Consider the following 19,669-nt stretch of genomic DNA (forward strand, 5'->3'; position numbering starts at 1 on the left):
ATGAGAAGGGAAAGAGCATTAGCTTATGCATTCACACATCAGGTTTGATCATAACCGACTCATATATTGGATTTGGTTTAATGCTTATGACCATAGTCTTGTTTTTTTAAAGTAGAATCCGATTGATTTATTGCTTGGTAGTTAAGCATTTAGTAAATGTTTGGTAGTTGTAACACTTAAACACTAAAAACATTTGTAGAAATAAAAAAGGTAGTCTTTTAGAATAAAAACAGTTGTAACACTTAAACTAGAAGGGAGTCTTGTTTGTAGAATTAAAAGGTCTCTCTAGAGCATGCTTGGAGGCTTCTTCGTCATGAGCAGAAGTGGTGTTCTTCGAATGCTTTGAGAGGACCTGAAAACACCAAACGAACAAAGGTTGATGTTAGTGGCACATATTCCTCCAGTTCAAATACAACTTCTCGTCTCGAGGAAGAAGCTATTGAACGCCCTCCAGGTGTTAAGGCATCCAAAAGGAAAACAAAAAACAATGGTGGTGGTATAGAAACTGAGGGTAATTCTCTACAAAAGTTAGAGAAGGCGTGGGAGATCAGAGAGAGAGAAATAGCTGCGAGAGAACGAATTTCCAAGCAACGACTTCTAGCGAGTCTAGTCAACAAAACTGATCTGTCCGAGGCTGAAATCAATCTGAGAAAGAAGCTAATTGATGAGATGTTAGGATAGTTTGAGTCTTGTATCAATGTTAAGTGGTTATGTTCTGTTATCAATGCTAAGTTGTTCTGTTCTTGTTTCGTTTTGACGGGATGTCTAGTGGTTCCGTTCTTGTTTTGTTTTAATCAATGTTAAGTGGTTATGTTCTGTTATCAATGCTAAGTTGTTCTGTTCTTGTTTCGTTTTGACGGGATGTCTAGTGGTTCCGTTCTTGTTTTGTTTTAATCAATAAGTGCACTTTGGTGACATAGGTGACCGCTATATTGTTCTGTTCTTGTTTCGTTCTAACCAATGTTAAGTGGTTATGTTCTGTTGTTTGTTGATAGGTTCTTATCTCATGTGTTGGTTCTGATCTCACGTCGGCACAAGAGAACAACAAGTTTCTGGTCTTGGTTCTGATCTTCCCGTGACTTTCTCCTTGTGATCTCAAGTCGGCACAAGAGAACAAAAAGTCTCTGGTCTTGGTTTTTTGTGTTTTTCTTTCACCACAACAAGAGAACAACGCACGTGAACAACAAGAGAACAACGCCCGTGAACAACAAGAGAACAACACCCGTGAACTTTTTTGTGTTTTTCTTTCCCCACTTGATGTTCAGAAAACTTGTATATATAGCAAACTTGTATATCGGCTACTTCCCAACTCTCTTGTAAACTCATATTCCTTGTGTTTTATTCACTCTTAAAAAATCTCTCATCCCAACTTTCTCTTAAAAAATCTCTCATTTCTTATTATCATGTCTTCCCCAGATTTAGATGATGAATATGATGAATTTTTTGATGAACATTTTGGCAATCTATTCCAAGATTGCCTAGATGATTATGGCAATGATCAACAACCAACTACTTCAAGGCGGCCAAGAGTTTATATTGATAGACAACACGAAGAAGGGCATATTCAATTATGGAATGATTATTTCAGCAAAAATGCTACGTTCTCTGCTGGTAGTTTCCGTCGTCGTTTTCGAATGAACAAATCATTGTTCATTCGTATTGTTGAAGCACTATCCAATGAAGTATCATATTTCCAACAAAGAAGAGATGCTACGGGAAGGTTGGGTCTGTCTGGATTACAAAAGTGTACAGCAGCCATTCGTATTTTGGCATATGGGTGTGCATCTGATGCGGTTGACGAGTACCTCCGCCTCGCAGATAGAACCGCAATGCAATGCTTGGAAAATTTTGTGGAGGGAATTATATATTTGTTTCAAGATACGTACCTAAGAAGACCTACATCAGAGGATCTCCAACGATTACTCAATTTAGGAGAGGACCGCGGATTTCCCGGGATGATCGGAAGCATTGATTGTATGCATTGAGAATGGAAGAATTGTCCAACAGCTTGGAAAGGACAGTATTCTCGTGGATCTGGAAAACCTACAATCGTTTTAGAGGCTGTGGCATCGCAAGATCTCTGGATTTGGCATGCATTTTTTGGTCCTCCAGGTACTTTAAATGATATCAATGTTCTTGACCGTTCACTAGTTTTTTATGACATCTTAGAAAGTCGAGCTCCGAGAGTAGATTACTATGTCAACGGACGACATTACAATATGGCTTACTACCTCACTGATGGTATATATCCGAGATGGGCAACATTCATCCAATCAATTTCACTTTCACAAGACCCGAAAGCATCATTATTTGCAAGGTGTCAAGAAGCTGCCCGAAAAGATGTCGAACGTGCTTTTGGAATCTTGCAAGCTCGTTTTGCGATTGTTAAAAATCCTGCACTTTTTTTGGATAAGGCAAAAATAGGAAAGATAATGCGAGCATGTATCATATTGCACAATATGATAGTAGAAGATGAACGAGATGGATACAGCCTGTACAATACAGCAGAATTCCATCAACGAGAAGGAAGCCGGACTTCACGTGTCGATTTAACATATTCTACAGATAGGATTAACAACCTCGACGAAGTGATTGGTGCTTGGAATCAAGTTCGTGATACAACGCAACATCGACGGCTTAAAGCTGATTTGGTTGAACATATCTGGCAAAAATTTGGCACAACTCGATATTAGACCGATGCTAATTATGTTATTCATAATGCTTTCATATGTTTCTATCATTATATGTTTTTTTTTAAATTGTATTCAGTTTTAAATTTGTGGTTTTTTTAGAATTGTAATATATGTTTTAAAGTTTTTAATGTAATATATTTGTTTTTTTTAGTAAATGTATTCTACTACTAGTTTTTATTTTCTTAATATTGCATAAATTATATAACTAACATGTATGATATTATAAAATATACTTTAAACATTTTTTTAATAAAAAAAGTTAGACACCCAAAGATGACTAATGGGAGGACAAAAGTTAAAAGGAAGGATGTGAAGAAATTTGTATTATCTTTAGTATTATTAAAAGATATAGACACTCAAATGAGTATGTGTATTGGGTTTGGTCTAACAACGGTTTTCATCAGGATTAAATTGGAACAACCTTTACCCTGTTCATGGACCTATAGAATATGATTGAGCCAGCCGCTCATCCATCTCCACCTGCTCAAGCCACTCATCCGGATAATTCAAAACCGGTAAGACTTGGGACCAATTAGTATTCCGTGCTGATTAATGATATTTCTTGTTGATTAACTCTTTTATAGACTAAACTAGAAATTAGTTAGTAAACTGAGTTGTTAACAAATGGCCTTGTTTTTTTTTACTAGCTTTAAAGTTGGTTTTGGTTTTTGTTTGGGGAAAATTGGTTAGTAAACTGAGTTGTGAATGAAATTTAACTCGGTTTAGCTATTTTGTCATGTACATGTCTGTTAAGTCGTATGTTTGATTCTACCAATCTTTAAAAGACAATGTTTTATTTGACATCAATTTAATATATCATGTATTTTTGTTCCAATCAAAAAGGTATTGGGTATTAAACGTCCAAATAAAAATAAGTTAGAGTTTTTTTTGGAAATTTTCCCTTTTTGTTTGTTTGGGTTAAAAAAAATTATCATTCAAGACTTTAAATTTTTTGATTCTTTAGAATTTAAGAAAACTAAATTTGATTGATTTTTCTCCAAGTTTCAAATAGAATTTAACATAAAAATATGGATTATGTTCGAATGAGATCATAAAAGGTAGGAATTACTTCTTCAAGTTTTTTTTTAATTTTCGATTAAATTCCTTACAAAATGACATTATTATCAAAACCATATAATATTAAATAACACTGTCATTTTAATAAAATTTAAAAATCAGTCAATTGAATAATACTGTAATTTATTAGAATCTTCAAAATACAAAATTGTATAACACTAGATTTGTATATTTTTTTGATTTTTTCATATTCTATTAGATTCTTCCGTTCAATTTTTTTTTTGTCAAAATACTTGATTTCATTCACTTAATTTCAAATACCAAGAAGGGATACAGAGATCCAAAGTACACAACATAAGCAAACAGAGGCATTCCCCAATGCCAAACAAAGATAAATAAACATAGATTACATCGACCATTAATCCAAGAGAGCTTTGAGTCACCTGCTAGGAAGCAAATAGCACATGAGAGATCAAGTATGTCGATAACTTTTCCAAGAGGAGCTCATTGGAAGGTGAAGTGGTCCCTGTCAAACAATGACTAGGAGACGTTGAAATTGTCGTCATGGCTAAGCGTCTCACCAGCGTGAGGGGAGCTACTTGAGGTTGTACAAGGGCCATAACAGGGAACTTCATATGTTTGGGAGAAAAAGAACTCATCAAAGAAGCTATTAGAGGGATGCGCCAAGGATAAGTGACAGACCGTAACATAACATGTGGAGTCTCTCTCACATAAGAGCCATGGCTATGGAGATTAAGGCTTCCACACAAAGTTTGTAGCCGGAAAGACACAGACAATTGATATATCAAATATAATGGCGAATGGTGAGAGTTGGTTGCTAAAGGTAATAGGAGGACAAAGCAAATAAGATTGATGACATTTGGGTGATGGCTGAAGTCGCAAGCTAGTATTGACAAAGGGTGACTATTAGCTAAGGATCTACCAGAGATATAGTCAAGCTGTTGACAATAGGATTTCAGAACTGAATCGCTACATAACTTCATAGCCAAGGGAGCAAATATTATTACCACATACATAGCAGAGGGGTCTGACTAACTGATTGAACAAACCTAGCAGTCTAAACGGTGTATTCCTCGAGAGGAGTCTTCGGCCTAAGAGGATACACTCGGGATACAGACCTTGATACGATACAGATTCTTCCGTTCAATAAACCCCTAAAAACAACGAGTTTGATGTTTTAGTGGAATGCCTTTATTTTCAACGAAATAATACTTAACTTTTTCTTTTTTTTTTTGCTTTTTTTTTTTAATTTTATTTTAGACACTATAAAACCAAAACTCTAAAAACTAACAACCAGTTAAAAATCTGGTCATTCATAGCCTTAGTTATTGGTGCTATTTTGCATTTGACTACAAGATACTTGAACTGTATTTCAAAAAAAAAAACATTTATATATTTGAGTTTAACCTTTCTACATACAATTATTTGTCACAGTTTTCTTGAGATTGGAAAACTCTTTGATTTAAGTAGATTATGATTGAGACGACCAAAAAAAAAAAGTAGATTACGATTTACGACTGATCACAGCAAAAACATAATCTTTGAAAACAGTTTTATTGATGAACCTTACTAGAAGAAAAATAAGGTCCTTGTTCTTGTTTGATAGTTAACCTTACAAAAACTAAGTTTGTTAGTTCCCAATGTAATGAAGAGTATTTTACAAATTTGTTTCTCGAAATCTTAAATACTCTTTGGAGGTGCAAGAAAATTTAAGCATTGAGCTAATTTTATTACTAAGAAGAAAATAGATCTTGTCGATTCAGTTCGGCTTTGGCCATCTTTGTTCAAGTCCTAGGACCCTTCTCTCTTCCTTGTAATTCATTCTGTTTTCAGCCAAGTCACGGCTCGTTTATTAAAAGAGATTCTTCGTATTAGCCTTAAAGACCACCCTCAACTTATTTGCTACATTCATACATCAACACTTGTGGTTTCGTTTTAATGATCTTAAACATTCTCTCATCTCCTCTGCTTTTGAGACTAGGCTTGACCTCAACATTGATATCTACTGTTAGAATATTCTTCAAGGGAAATATCCACGCTGCAGGGCCATCGTGAATCCCTTATCTTGGACTTCGAGCTCTTTCGCAATCCACGATTAACCTCAACTACTTCAGTTTCTTTACAAAGATGGTCCCACAAAACAACAGAACATTGATCTGATCTGATATAATATTAAAACAGAGAAGGAACTAAACTATCAACAGTTGCTGCTGCCATATTCTAAAGATCTCAAGTATTTCTTGAACTCCCAGTGATGAAAGAAGACACAAATGGTTTTAATGGTCATTGTGTAGTATGTTGCAGCATTTAAAATTGATTAGATTCTTTATCTACTACTGTAACACATACAACATCTTTCTATTGTTACTTCCGTTTCCCCAATGTTTGCAACACTTTTATTCTATTCAAAACTTGTAACTGAAGCAACAGCGTTTTTATTTCTTTCTTGCATGTAACAATGAACCATTTATTGATATATATATATATATGTGGATTTAGAAATCTGAATCTGGGTATTATTACATAAATACTCAAACTCTAAATATTATAGAAGACGATGGACCAAAACCACTTTCTTGATACAACATTGCGTCAATTTCATCTCCATCCTTAAGCTCCAGCTAACCAAAAAAAAACACAGTGAAAAAAACGAATCAATTACAACTGACATACGGATCTTATATATTATAAGAAACTCAAATGATAATACATACGTCATCCGGAGTATGGTACTCCCGAATTCTCGAGCCATCCAATAGAAAGCGAAATGTGTTCCACTCGACACCTCTCATATCGCTGTAATATTGCATCAACTTAATCAACTTAGTCTTCCTTCTCACCTTGAACACTCTAACCTCTTCCTCGTCCTATATCCAAACATGCTATTAGTTAGGTTAATGTAGAAGTAGAATATGTATAGCAACAATCAAATCTTACATGAAATCTTACCTGACCCTTCACGTTCAAAGTAACATGAGCTGACTCCGATGCAACATTACGCTTTGCCCCTTCCTTCTTCACCTTCCTCCTTTCATAAACTTTGGTCGTCGTTGACATTTTCTCTAATCAAATCTTTCAATTTCTCAAGAAGTGAAAACATAAAAATGAACCATTGTATATATATAATTTTTTTTTTTACAAGAACCATTGTATATATATACATGAAGTTTTGGTAAAAAAATGATCATGGAAAATGAACATTGGGAATAGCAATATTATGAATTAGTCATACATTGTTTACCGATGAGTGTATTTCTATCATTAAATGAATTATGGAATAGTGTCTCTTCTCTTTTCATCTTCCATTCAAAAAAAAAAAATGAAAATAAGAGACACTACTCCACAATTCAATTAATTGTGGAAATATATTCATCAGAGACACTACTCCACAATTCAATTAATTGTAGAAATATATTCATCAGTAAAAAAAGGTATGACTGATTCATAACATTGTTATTTCCAATGTTAATTTTCGACTATATCATTCTTTTAACCAAAACTTCATTAACTAACTATTTAGGATGAATGCCCAAATTAATACCTTCAAAGCACATTGAGTGATTATAAATAGGGAGTAGAGATGTTAAGTGTTAACAAGTAAAACCTCCTCCCTATTTATACCTACCCCATTTATGTGTAAATTCATTAACCCCATTTAAGGTCTTTGACCCATTTAATATTTCCTTTTGTTATAAACTGTAGATTATGTAGTATCATATAAGTTATAACCAATAAATATTTATTTGATTATCTAATATGTATTGAGTATTAGTAAATTTTTAATAAACTTAACTGACATATTTTTAATAAATTTTTAATAATTTTTAATATGTATTGAGTATTAGTAAATTTCCTTTTCCTGTGTTTTGTCCTCACTTGCACAGTTCCGACAATCACTTCCCGAAAGGTCACCCATCCTGAGACTACTACAGCTCAAGCACGCTTAACTCTGGAGTTCTTTCAAGACTCTTGACCGAAAAGATAAGTGCACTTTGGTGACATAGGTGACCAAATCAATTCTTTTTAAACCTCTCCGCATGTCCCTGAAACCGAGATGTCACAATTCACCCCACTAACAGAATCGCAACGTCCTCGTTACGCACCAAGACCGTCACCCCTGACAGTGTGAGCGCACTCGACTCCACACTCGTCTGGGTTTGGCTCTAATACCACTTGTAACGGCCCGACCGTCACCTCTCAGTGGTCCCCATGTCCAATCCTAGTCCATGGGCCTCATGTCCTCTCACTAGGCCCGTGAGCCCATCAATATCCGACGGCCGATTTGCCGGGAGGTTTGAAAGACTTGTTACTGTCCCTACATAATCACCACATGATCTTTCCCTGTGTTTTGTCATCACTCGTACAGTTCCGACAATCACTTCCCGGAAGGTCACCCATCCTGAGATTACTCCAACTCAATCACGCTTAGGTTTGGAGTTCTCTCATGACCCTTGACCAAAAAGATAAGTGCATTTTGGTGACATAGGTGTCCAAATCAATTCTTTAAACTTCTCCGCATGTCTGTGAAACCGGTGAGGTTTTTTTGGCGTTGTTCATTTTTGGCTATATTGATCTGGATACACTTTTTGTCCTTAATAGTAGCCAACATAACACTTTTTGAGATTTAACTTGCAAAATATACACTTTGATATTTGTCTTATATTATGTGTTATAGATGGAACATAAGAATTCATGAAGATAAACTTTATTGTTCACGGTCTTCAGCTTCCGTGGAGAGAAGACCGAAGAAGGGATTGGTAATTGCAGCGTTCAGTTGAAATGCTGCGTCTCGAAGCCGGTTGATGTCTACATCACGATACGGTAGAGAAAAGAACTCAGATCCATCCTGTCTCTTGAATCCACAAAGCTCCAAGAACTCAATACCTTCGCTATATCTCCCAACTCTCTCATGGAACAAGTTGTTCGTGAGACGGATTCTTCTATATTTTTCTTCACCTGGCTTATTAGCTGCGTTCCTCACAACTGTCATAAGCGTTTCAAATGTCTTCCTCGTGATTCTTGGATCTTCATCCTATGACAACAAACAAACAAGATTTCATTAGCTTCCTAGTTTTTTTTTTTTTTTTTTTTTTTTTTAAAAAAAACGTTTCTTACTTTGTGGTTTCGTCTTAATGACCTTAAGCATTCCCTCATCTCCTCTGCTTTCGAGGCTGGGCTTGGCGGCGACATTACTACCCTCTGTAGTTGTAATGTTGTTGTAAAAGTTACGGCCCATTAATTCTTCGTAGTTTTAAGGGTAACAAAAAATAATAGATGATGAAGCTTTGTACCTTAGTATTAAGTGGAGAAACATGAGTTGATGATGTCGAAGCAGATTCTGTTTCAGTTGGTAATCCAAGCCTCCGCTTTCTCTTCAGCTATACACAAACATTTAGTCCCAAAATATTTTGGTAGAGATCATCAGTTTTCAATTTGAGTGTACAATAAGATATCAAGATTCATCACCTTGTCTTCATTAACTTTAACCATAATTTTCTCCCTTGCTTTTTTCTCCTCATCTTTCTCAGCTTTCCTGATCAAAGCTATATTCCTGTTTTTTTTAAAATTTCCAACATTGTTTTATTTAATTCAAAGGGACAATGTGAGAAACAAACTCTCTTCCTCATACCGTCTTCTTTCGTTTTCTTCCGCAATTCTCTTTGTTTCCATCATCTCTTTCCCTGCTCTTATCCTTTCCTGGAGGAGAGTTAGAGCTATAAGTCTTCTTCATGAGGATAGTGTATGATGCAAGCTAATTCCTTCATACCTTTTCTCTTTCTCTTTCACGTTTAGTGTCTTCTTCTTCTCTTAGTTTATGAGCTTGTTCCCTAAGAATATATAAACAATGAAGTCATTTGTCCTTATAAAGAATAAAGTTAAAGAAATATGCATATATGTTCAAATGAGAGACTTACTTACATTAGTTCTTTAGCTCTTGCCTGAGAAGTTTCTGTAGTATCATCATATGGATTTGGTGACTCAATCTCAATGTTAAATTCCATCTACAAGAATGTACACCTTTTTCAAAAGTTTCGTATGGAATCTATGAAAAAAAGAAAAGAAGATGAATATAATTATACATACCAAAGGCATTTTTTCAAACTGTGAATCATTCTCATGGTCTATGATCCAGTTCACAGCTTCTTCAAGACTAGAGTTACCTAAAGATGAATAGAGAGACAAAATATGGGTGATCCATGACATGATTCTAGGAATGTTTTGAAGAGGTTTTTACAACATATACCAGAGTGATGCAGAGCCCAGGCTGCTCGAGCCATCGAGAATCCCATATCTTCCAGCTCCTTCAGCAATCCACGATTAACCTCAACTGCATCAGTTTCTGTTTTACCAACAAGAACATCAAGAACAGCTTACAAAAACAAAGATGGTCCAACAAAAAAAACAGAACAATGATCGATCTTATATTATTGAAACAAAGAAGATACTATATTATCACCAATATGTGATGCCATATTTCAAAGATATCAAGTATTTCTTGATGTGAAATCAGACGATGCAAGAATGGTTTTAATGGTGTGTTGCAATATTGAAAATTGGTTAGATTCTTTAACTAATTATGTGACTCTTTTGTTACTTCCGTTTTCTCAAAGTTTGCAACTCTTTTATTCTATTCAAAACTTGTAAAAGAAGCAACAAAGCTTTTGTTCCTTTCTTGCATGTAACATTGAACCATATACTGTGTATATGTGAATTTAAAAATCTAAATATGTGTATTATTACATTCACACCATACACACTCAACCTCTAAACAAACAACAATGAAAAAAGTAAAAGATAATTTTTGACTGACTTATCTTAACATATTGTAAGGATCTTTAAGTTTGAATGATAAATGTATTTAACTCATCAGGTGTATGATACTCTCGAATGTAGAACTGCAGTTGACCGCTTCTTTGATATAAAAATCATTTCCACGTGAGTTCTAACTCTCTTATTAGTTATTATACAGTTTTAATTATTATATTAGAAGTAAAAAGAAGAACTAAATTACTTCAATGTTTAAATTTGAAAATTATTTATTTCTTTTGTTATTATTCTGAAGATGAGGTGAGGTGACTAAGGAATCCTCCTTATTCAGATGGTGAGATGTTCCAGCTGCACTAGGAATTCCTCCTTATGTTCCTAGTGTTCCTCAGTTTCCCCCACCTTCTCCAACAAAGGTTCCTCCCATGGAATAAATATCCAGATATGGTGGATATATGGATCCGTCTAAGGGCTACCATGGAGGATTTGTTGCAGTCGATGAACCAAATGTTTGTTCAAAATGCGGCGTTCCAGCAAACTGATCAAAGGTCAATTAAAACGTAATGTGTTCTCTACGACAATCAAATGATATATCGTTGTAACACTTTAGGATTGTACCCACATATACTAAGCAATCCATTATGAGATAATGAAGAATAAGTAAAGCTAATACAAAGAGACGTTGTAAATTATTGTGACTAACAAAGACCGTAAATGGATGCAAGTAATTGTATTTAGTAAGTAAAAGACATTAGGAACCAGGAATTGTCAGTGAATTATGATAACAAATGCATACATTAGCAGAGAATGTGTTAAACATCGTTCTCGAACTCAAATCATGAATGTAAAGCTAATTAATTCTTGCAGCGTTAACAATCTACGTAATGGATATTTCTAGACCCTAAACTGATCTCGTTTGAATTCAGCAAATTAACTAAGCATTAACAAGTTCAAGTTTGATTTTTTCAAAAAGAGCCTTACCTTAAAGTCTTGGTTGTTAAGGATCATGTTACTCACCTATGTTCATTTCAAGAAACTCAACAACATTGTTGATGTCTAGATTAATCAATTTAAGTTTTTTTTTTCAAACTGACATTTCTGGTTCGAAACACCAAAAGAAAACCCGAAATTGACAATTTAATTTCCGCATTAGTTACGAGTTAATTGCCTAGTTTCCTTTCATATCACATGTAAAAGATATAAAATTAATTAATTTAAATTTCACAAGTTATACCTTAAAGTACAAGAATCTTGCATCCACCCAAAGGCTGATCTAGAAACTAATTTTAGCTCAAGCAAAAATATTGAACTATAGCAAAATATTAAATAGTTATAAAATAAAATTCCCCGACCAAAAATGTTAGAAAACATATCATGAAATATGAACTTCCACTGAAACCAAAATAAAATAAAAGTGAAAAGAATTTTTTCCATATTTTTATCAATTTATAGCTCATCAGGATGATAAAAGAAAAAAAAAAATCAAAAATATGAAACATCTTACTTACATAAAAAAAATAAAAGAAAGAGAAATTTTAAAAAATTAATGTATTTTCAATTTTTTTTTATCTATATTTTTAAAATTAGAATTGGTGAACTAAAGTTTATATTCATATTATATCCTTAGTTTTGTGATTGGGGACATTTTTCTAAAATAGAACTCATATTTCGAATTAAAAACTATGGGTTTGAAGTCAAAACCCTCTAATCTTGAAAGAGACTTTCTTTAGGTTTATTCCCAAATCATATAAATACACTCTTTCTTCCTCGTATTCTCCGTCATGATAAAATCTTCTTCTTTTATATCTACAAGCGGAGGTATTCTTCTACCTCGTTTCCTCCGACGGAATAGTTCTTATTAGTCGTTAATTTCCTTCTTCACTACCTAAACAATTGATTCTTCTTTCTTTTTCTTTTTCACTTTGTTATTATCCTCATCTTCTCACTGTTAAGGTACTAGCTCACTCTCTCTAATTCCCTATTGTGGATAATATATTTACATTAATAATAATGCTATAAGTGATTATTCATTGAAACTTTGTGATGTGAGTATTCGCAATTCATCTTCTTAGTTAATTATTCTAAAACATCTTTTGTAAACTCTTTTTCTCTGGATTGAGCTACCAATCTTGGAGTTATTTTCTAATTAATGTTCGGTTAACAATCAAAAATTAACCAAGATATCTTCTTCGCTAATTTATTTCGACTAAAAGTGAGTTAGATTTCTTCTTTAATATACTTGTTTGCGTTGTGCACTTATATTAGTTTGGGTTAAAACTCTCTATTTCGCTGATTTAATTTTGATGATTTGGATTTTGAGTTGTATTACACGATTGGAGACTTGGAGTTAAAAATATGATTAATTTTGTATGTAAGATGCAATATTGACCCTGCTTGGAGACTTGTTATGTTACGTTCGTTTGACAATTTTTTTTTTGATTTAGAATTTATTAACTTATCAAATTATATGGATCTACACTATCATTTTTAAGAAATGAATTAACAGAATTTAAAAAATAATAAATTACTTAATAATTTACTTATTTTTCTATCAAAATGAATAGTTTAGATACATTTACAAAAAACTAAACTCGTTATGAACAGAGAACCATAAATTGGTTGAAGTATTTAATCTTAAAATTACCTAATCTTTGAAACAATGTTTTGAAACTCGGATCGGACCGGCCGGTCGAACCGGTTTAACCGTGAACCGGAAGGTATTCCGGTCCGGATTACACTTCAAACCCAGACAATAAATTAACCGGAGAAAACCGGGAAAACTCAGCTAACTGGTGGTTGACCCGGCGGTTGGCACATTGTTTGAGTTAAAACCAATGACTAATTGGTAATTCTTAATCTTTGACTAATGACTAATCCAGCTCTCGGTTTGAGTTATATAGTGAAGCAATCACGTACTTCTTCCACAATACAATTGATGTGGGACAAAATGAATGTAGTTTTTTTTCTATTTCTTCCGTCACCATTTTTTTAATTTGTTCATTTAACATTTTTTATTATTAGGAATTTAAGATCATAAGGTTTAGAAATTTATAATTAATATTCAAAGATTAATTTACTATGATAAGATATGAAAACTTTTGTTTTGATATTCATAAAACCAAGATATAATACATATATATATATTTTTATATATGATTACATATAATGAAATTGAGTGAATTATTGACCCGCGGTTGGACCGGGTCGACCCGATGACCCGGTGATCCAGAAGGTGTTCCGGTTTATTTTCCGGGTCGGGTTTAAAAACATTGCTTTAAAATAAAGGGTAACATAACTCTAATGAAGAATAACATGCAAAACCAACCTCACATTAATTCCTTTTATAAGGTAGAGGAGAATCTGGAGAAAGTGAATTCTCGGTTTAGATGATCGATTTTCTTATTGGTTTAGACCGGTATGTCGGGGTGCCAATTCCCGCACCAACAGACGGCAACTGCAGCAACAACAATGAAGGAGGAGTACCCGATCACGAAGAGAACAAAATCGTACTCCAAGTAAGATTTAATTGTCAGGTTAGCAAAATAAGAAACTGTTTTAGTGTTGTTTATTTTCAAGGGTACAAGAATTTTTGATATTATGAGACTGAAAGTAGTAAAATCTCAGGATGATAGTGTGAGACACTTCAAGATGAAAAGAACCATGAGGTTTAAAAAACTCATGAAAAGCTACTGTGAGCTTCAAAATCTTGATTTCTACAACATCGTCTTCTTCTGCTATGCTCGTCGTCTCAATCCTGAACAAACACCTGATGAGGTAATTTGATGTGAATGTTGTTTTCATGTTTCTTGGTCTAAAGATAAAATCATGATTTTTTTTTTTTTTTATTTTGTCGTCTAGATAAAATCATGATTTGTGACCTATAATGTGATCTAATCGTTTGATATACTGATGCAGCTTGATATGGAAGATGGAGATGAAATCGAAGCATTTATTGGTTGGCCGATGTAGCGAGGACTTGATTCGTAACATTATTGTTACCATCATATGTGAATGTGTTTTATTTCTATTACTAGTTTTGTATGGATCGTTGGTGGTTGAACTCATAATTGATCATGTGTTTTTTGTGTCAGTTGATCATTGACATAGTGGTATCTGTGGAGTTTGGGAAGAGAATTTAGACGAAGATTATTGTCTTTCCAAGAGATCTTTTTGATGATCATAAGGTTGTTATGTAGTATGTTATGCATGATCTAATCTAAGCGCACTTATCTTAGCAAGACTGAATATTATACATGATAATAACATAATTCTTTTCAGTTTGATGTGTGTAAAATATAATTGATATTTGCATACACAAGAAAAAACTCAGCATATTGGTACTTTCAAAGAATCTATATGTTAGAAAATTTGAAACCCTTAAATTGCAAGAATCTTGCCTCCACTAGTCGGAAGCCTCTCTACCTATATATTATTTGTTTTCCATTTTAAAAAGTCTTCGTTGTTTGGAAGCGTCAGTCAGCTACACTAGAATTGTTGTCAAAATTGTATCCCTAGCACTTGTAAAAATTTGGGTCCATATATTCCCTAGATCGGCTTAAAGACTATATGCGCCTAATATAAAAATACACATAGGATTTGAATGGTAGATTGGAAAGGAAAAATAAAGGTTGATTGGTAGAATGGAATTAAGGTGCAACTGGTACAGCTCCTGCAACTAGGAAGTACAACTAGGGGATATCTGGTACAATTAGGAGGCTGGTAGGTACAACTAGATGTTTAATTTTCTTTTAAAAATTGTTATAGGCGTATTTTCATCCTTTCATTAAAGAAGGGGTAATGCAGAAATGAATTTTTGGTATAGGGGCACTAGAGAATTAAATCCATTTTTTTATGTCCAGATTTATTATTTATTAAAATTACGAGAAGTGTTACATAGACAATTTTACCATGAGCAATTCTTTTTAACCCTGTTAGAGTCACCAAAAACAATAGTTTCTTCTCCATATTCTTTTTAGACACCTTGAATAATCCATGATCGACGACACTTTCGTTTGTACGTATAATCATGAAGAACAACTCTAATTGTACATCATTGGAGATTTCATGTAAACTTGACTTCATTAATCTGCATAATTGTTAATATATTGCATTTTTTCGGACTTGAATCCCTAGAAGCATCAATTAACTTTTAGTTAACCATTGGCCAAGGGGTTCCACAAATTTGATATTTGTTTATACAAGATACTAGGATCGGACCCGCGCTACAGTGCGGAGAAATATTTATCGATATGGTATAATTTAATATAAAGATGTCGGAGTATTGAAAACAAAACAAAAAATTAAAAAAACTGCAATTCCTAAAAATTATACATTTACAGTGTGTGTTTCGACAGACCTACTTGCAAAAAAATACATTTGTTGAAATATCAAATCTAACCTTCTCTAACATATGATTGTGAATTTGACAAACCACATAACTCTGACAAAAATCATGACAGCAGACTGAGTAATACCAAGAGGAATATTTATTGACATATAGTGGGTACTTACATATATTCTAACATTGTTTGGAGTTAAGTATGAAAATATATAATACAGACAAACAAAGAAAAATACGATCCATCGCACATACATATTTTTTTCATGTATAGTATTGGTACATTAACTTTGACATTGGGGTTAATTGTTTTTTTTTGTCTTCGTATACTATATATTTTAGAAAGGATTAAACATAATGAATATTATATTCAAAAATTCTAACTAACCAATTCAGATTAAACAAAATGAATGAGAAAATGTCATTTCTATATTACTAACATATTAGAAAGTGAGAATTAGAGCTTACATATGATTCGGTCAAAACCACCAACTTTGTAATTTGTCACTCTTGTATAAGTAGAGTATTGCTTCCAACAATGAACGATTTTCACCTGAATTTTCTAGGTTTGTTTGAAAGGTTTGATAGCATTGAGGCTTGTGAAACCATCATTACCATCCATATTTTTGTTACAATTTTGCAAATAAAGTTTAGTGGGAAAATGAGAATGATATGAGAGTGGCACAACCGACTGTAAGTTTAGGGTTTTGAAGATTACACACGTTTGTTAAAATCACATTTAGTTAGTATCTCTTTTGTGTATATATAGGTATTACCCAAATTAAAATGATTTAAACAACATTCCAAATTTAAATAGAATAATATATAAATAACAAATTAACAACACTCCCATAAATTTTGTAAACTACTGATTTTTCATAAAATATAAAATATTCAAGATCCCTATGATTATGTAATACTTGGATTTTTATGGTTTGACATTTCCACAATTCATTACATTGGATAAACTTCTCTGATTTTTTTCCAAACTGAATTTGAAAATACAACAAACCAAAAAAACAGTATATATGAGCCTATATTCCTTTTTTATTAATTTTCTTTATAAAGATATGATATTGATTAGGAATTTTTGGTTGGAATGTTTATTTTTTATGGCAACTAATTAAGTTACGGTTTCTGCACATAAATGGTATTTCTATAATTAAAATTTCCGAAATAATTTGTTTGCTATTATAATTAAAATCCTCCATGAGTGTTAACTCTAATATAACACTAATTTTGTTAGTTTCCTAAGTTACATGCACCAAAAATATTTTGGCAGTTACTATTGTTTTGTTTTGGAAAATTTGTTTAAGTTTCATTTAATATTTAGTACATACGATTTAATAAATATATGACCGAATAACCCATTTATAATTTTCGGATATTTCGCACCCGAATCCAAATACCTTGATTTCGGGTTTGTTTTTTTACTTGACCCGACCCGATAATAGTTTTGTACTTCTCTTTTACTAATATGGAGATGTCACATAAATATTAACATAATTAAAAAAAAATCAATTGAGGATAGTAGACTTTTAAAGTTTTTAAAAAATACTAGGTAACAACTCGCACTATGTGCGGAATAAAGCGATTTTAAAAAAATTATTATAAGTAAAATCATTATTCTAGAACCAATATTTGTTTGTGTTAAACAATATGTAACTAAAGTTTTTTATTTATTTATTCAAAGCTGCGTTTCTCGTGTAAAAAATATGTTTCACCCGTGAAATCTTTAAAGGTGTAAGAGAAAATATTGATAAAATGTTACTATTTATTGCAACATTTCTTTTGTGTGGTTTAAAAATCAAATTCATATCTTTTATGTTTTATTTTATAATCATAACAATTTTGCATGTTTCTTATGTAACCATAACAACATATACTAAATTACTCGGTAGTTTAATTATTTAATTTTATTATATGTTAGTAACAATCGGATTCTAAACTAAATTTTCTGAATATAATATAATTTATTGATTTACTATTTTTGATTAGGCTATTTAAATATTTTGAGTTAGTCGGTTTGTTAATATTTTCTATAAATAACGGATTATTACCAAAAAAAACCATTATGAAAAAATTAATGAAATTTCAAAATCAACGTATTCATGTAAGAATACATTTCACCCGTGAATTATGTGAACATGGTAAAGAAAATATTTATAAAATGTTACAATTTATGGAAATATATATATTTTTTGTGTGCTTTAAAAATCAAATTTTTATATTTATGGTTAATCGAATAACTATAACAATTTTTCATAATCTAAAAATCATTCATTTTAAATATATTATGACTTTTTTTGGATACTAAGTTTATTTATAATGATAAGGGTTATTGTCTCATTCCTTTTTAATAGCACATAGATTAATGTACAATTAAAACATATATTCCTATTCAATTATCAATATTTCTATTTTTTAATGAATAATCACACTAAATGTTGAGATTAATTAGTTTACATAGTTAGCTATATATAAATAATCACACATCATGATATCCCCTAATTTGTTGTCATTTTTATATTTATTTATGAATATATATAAATCTATATTTATTGGGAATTAAGTTTCCTTTAATGAGTTGAAGATAATTCAGGGGTAATAGATTTCTTTTTATAATCAATTATAATAACTATTGAAAGCTTGTTATTTAAATTATTATGGTTATAATACTAACAAAAGTTATATATGATTTTGTTAATAAGTTATATATTCTTTATTTTTTTTAACTTTATATGTTTTTATAGCCTTTTTAGAATATTTTACTTATATAAAATATTGATTTCTTAAAAATAATATAACTTTGACTTGTATATTTGTAAGTAAATTTTAGTGAAATTTTGACTTAAAATAGTATGTAATATTTAATTAGTTTTAATATGTGATATTTAAATTTGTGTGAGAATTGATGACAAATCTTATTATTATTCATTTAATTGTTTTTAATATATATATATATATATAATGGCATGTTAATGTAATTAAGTAGAAAATTTAAGGGTTTTTTGCTAAATGTGTCTCGAGCTCTCTGGCGGTGACACATCAACTTTTTCAAGAAAGTGCTTCTCTATTAATATATAGGGGATATTTATAATATAAAAAATAGATACATTGAAAAATCCGTAAATGAACTTAAAACATGAGTCTATTGATTTTTTTATTTGAAAAATAAAATAGACGTTATATTTTGTTTTTTTTTCTCTACTTAACATTATGAATTTTAACAATTTTATTTATTGTTCATCAAAAGGAAATAGACGTTATATTTTTTTTAACTATGTTTTTATGTTTGTTATATTGTGGTAAGTGAGATTTTTCTAAGTAATGGCGGTTAGATGAAAATTTTCAACAAAGTATTGGTGGATAAATGATTTTAGCTTCCCGCTTGGTGATTTTTTTTGTTAGCGTTTTAGTGCTATGATATAGTAACCAAAATAAAAATTTATCTTTCATAGCATTTACGAAAACTGCTATCAATATCCATATTTCTTTTAGTGATAATTGTTAATAATTCATATTATGTGGGATTTGAATCCCAGACCTTTAGTGTATAAGCATTACTTAATCCTTGGTTAACCATTGAGCTAAAAGGGTGGACTTCCACAAATTAAGTATTTGTTTATAGAAAAGATTTGTCACATAAGCAATAAATTAAATCGAAATTACTTTTTTTTTTCTTAACTTAGTTTATAACACATTGGATACTATTCAAACAATTAAGGTTTTCAGATTTTAGTTAAATAAATTGATATAGTGGGAAATAATCCAAGGACATGGAACTGATTAAAAACACATAATATTTTTTAAAAGAGAGAAAAAGAGTTATATT

General features: G+C 31.7%; 3 protein-coding genes across 7 annotated transcripts; 1 reads left to right on the forward strand and 2 right to left on the reverse strand.

Moving 5' to 3' along the window:
- On the reverse strand, window positions 6,263-6,788 carry LOC104760850 (putative small ubiquitin-related modifier 4). The gene is made up of 3 exons (XM_010483823.1): window positions 6,681-6,788; window positions 6,446-6,598; window positions 6,263-6,352 (listed from the first exon to the last, which is right to left on the reverse strand). Exons 1-3 carry the CDS (start codon window positions 6,786-6,788, stop codon window positions 6,263-6,265), a joined length of 351 nt encoding a protein of 116 aa, XP_010482125.1.
- LOC104760851 (UBX domain-containing protein 1-like) lies at window positions 8,328-10,302 on the reverse strand. Of its 4 annotated transcripts, none has more exons than XM_010483828.1 (10): window positions 10,189-10,302; window positions 9,976-10,071; window positions 9,816-9,892; window positions 9,651-9,733; window positions 9,499-9,559; window positions 9,361-9,428; window positions 9,198-9,264; window positions 9,023-9,103; window positions 8,847-8,930; window positions 8,328-8,763 (listed from the first exon to the last, which is right to left on the reverse strand). In XM_010483828.1, exons 1-10 carry the CDS (start codon window positions 10,202-10,204, stop codon window positions 8,437-8,439), a joined length of 960 nt encoding a protein of 319 aa, XP_010482130.1. In that variant the 5' UTR covers window positions 10,205-10,302; the 3' UTR covers window positions 8,328-8,436. The 4 variants fall into 4 exon arrangements, with proteins under 4 accessions (XP_010482130.1, XP_010482129.1, XP_010482128.1 ...); XM_010483827.1 differs by having other exon boundaries at window positions 9,023-9,109; XM_010483826.1 differs by having other exon boundaries at window positions 9,198-9,282.
- On the forward strand, window positions 12,278-14,710 carry LOC104760852 (small ubiquitin-related modifier 1-like). Of its 2 annotated transcripts, none has more exons than XM_010483830.2 (4): window positions 12,278-12,449; window positions 13,845-14,011; window positions 14,121-14,270; window positions 14,412-14,710. In XM_010483830.2, the coding sequence occupies exons 2-4, from the start codon at window positions 13,883-13,885 to the stop codon at window positions 14,463-14,465; spliced, it is 333 nt and encodes a 110-aa protein (XP_010482132.1). In that variant the 5' UTR covers window positions 12,278-12,449; window positions 13,845-13,882; the 3' UTR covers window positions 14,466-14,710. The 2 variants fall into 2 exon arrangements, with proteins under 2 accessions (XP_010482132.1, XP_010482131.1); XM_010483829.2 differs by having other exon boundaries at window positions 12,300-12,449; window positions 13,845-14,029.

The sequence above is a fragment of the Camelina sativa genome, chromosome 18 (genome assembly GCF_000633955.1).
Source record: "Camelina sativa cultivar DH55 chromosome 18, Cs, whole genome shotgun sequence".
NCBI classification, from domain to species: Eukaryota; Viridiplantae; Streptophyta; class Magnoliopsida; order Brassicales; family Brassicaceae; genus Camelina; species Camelina sativa.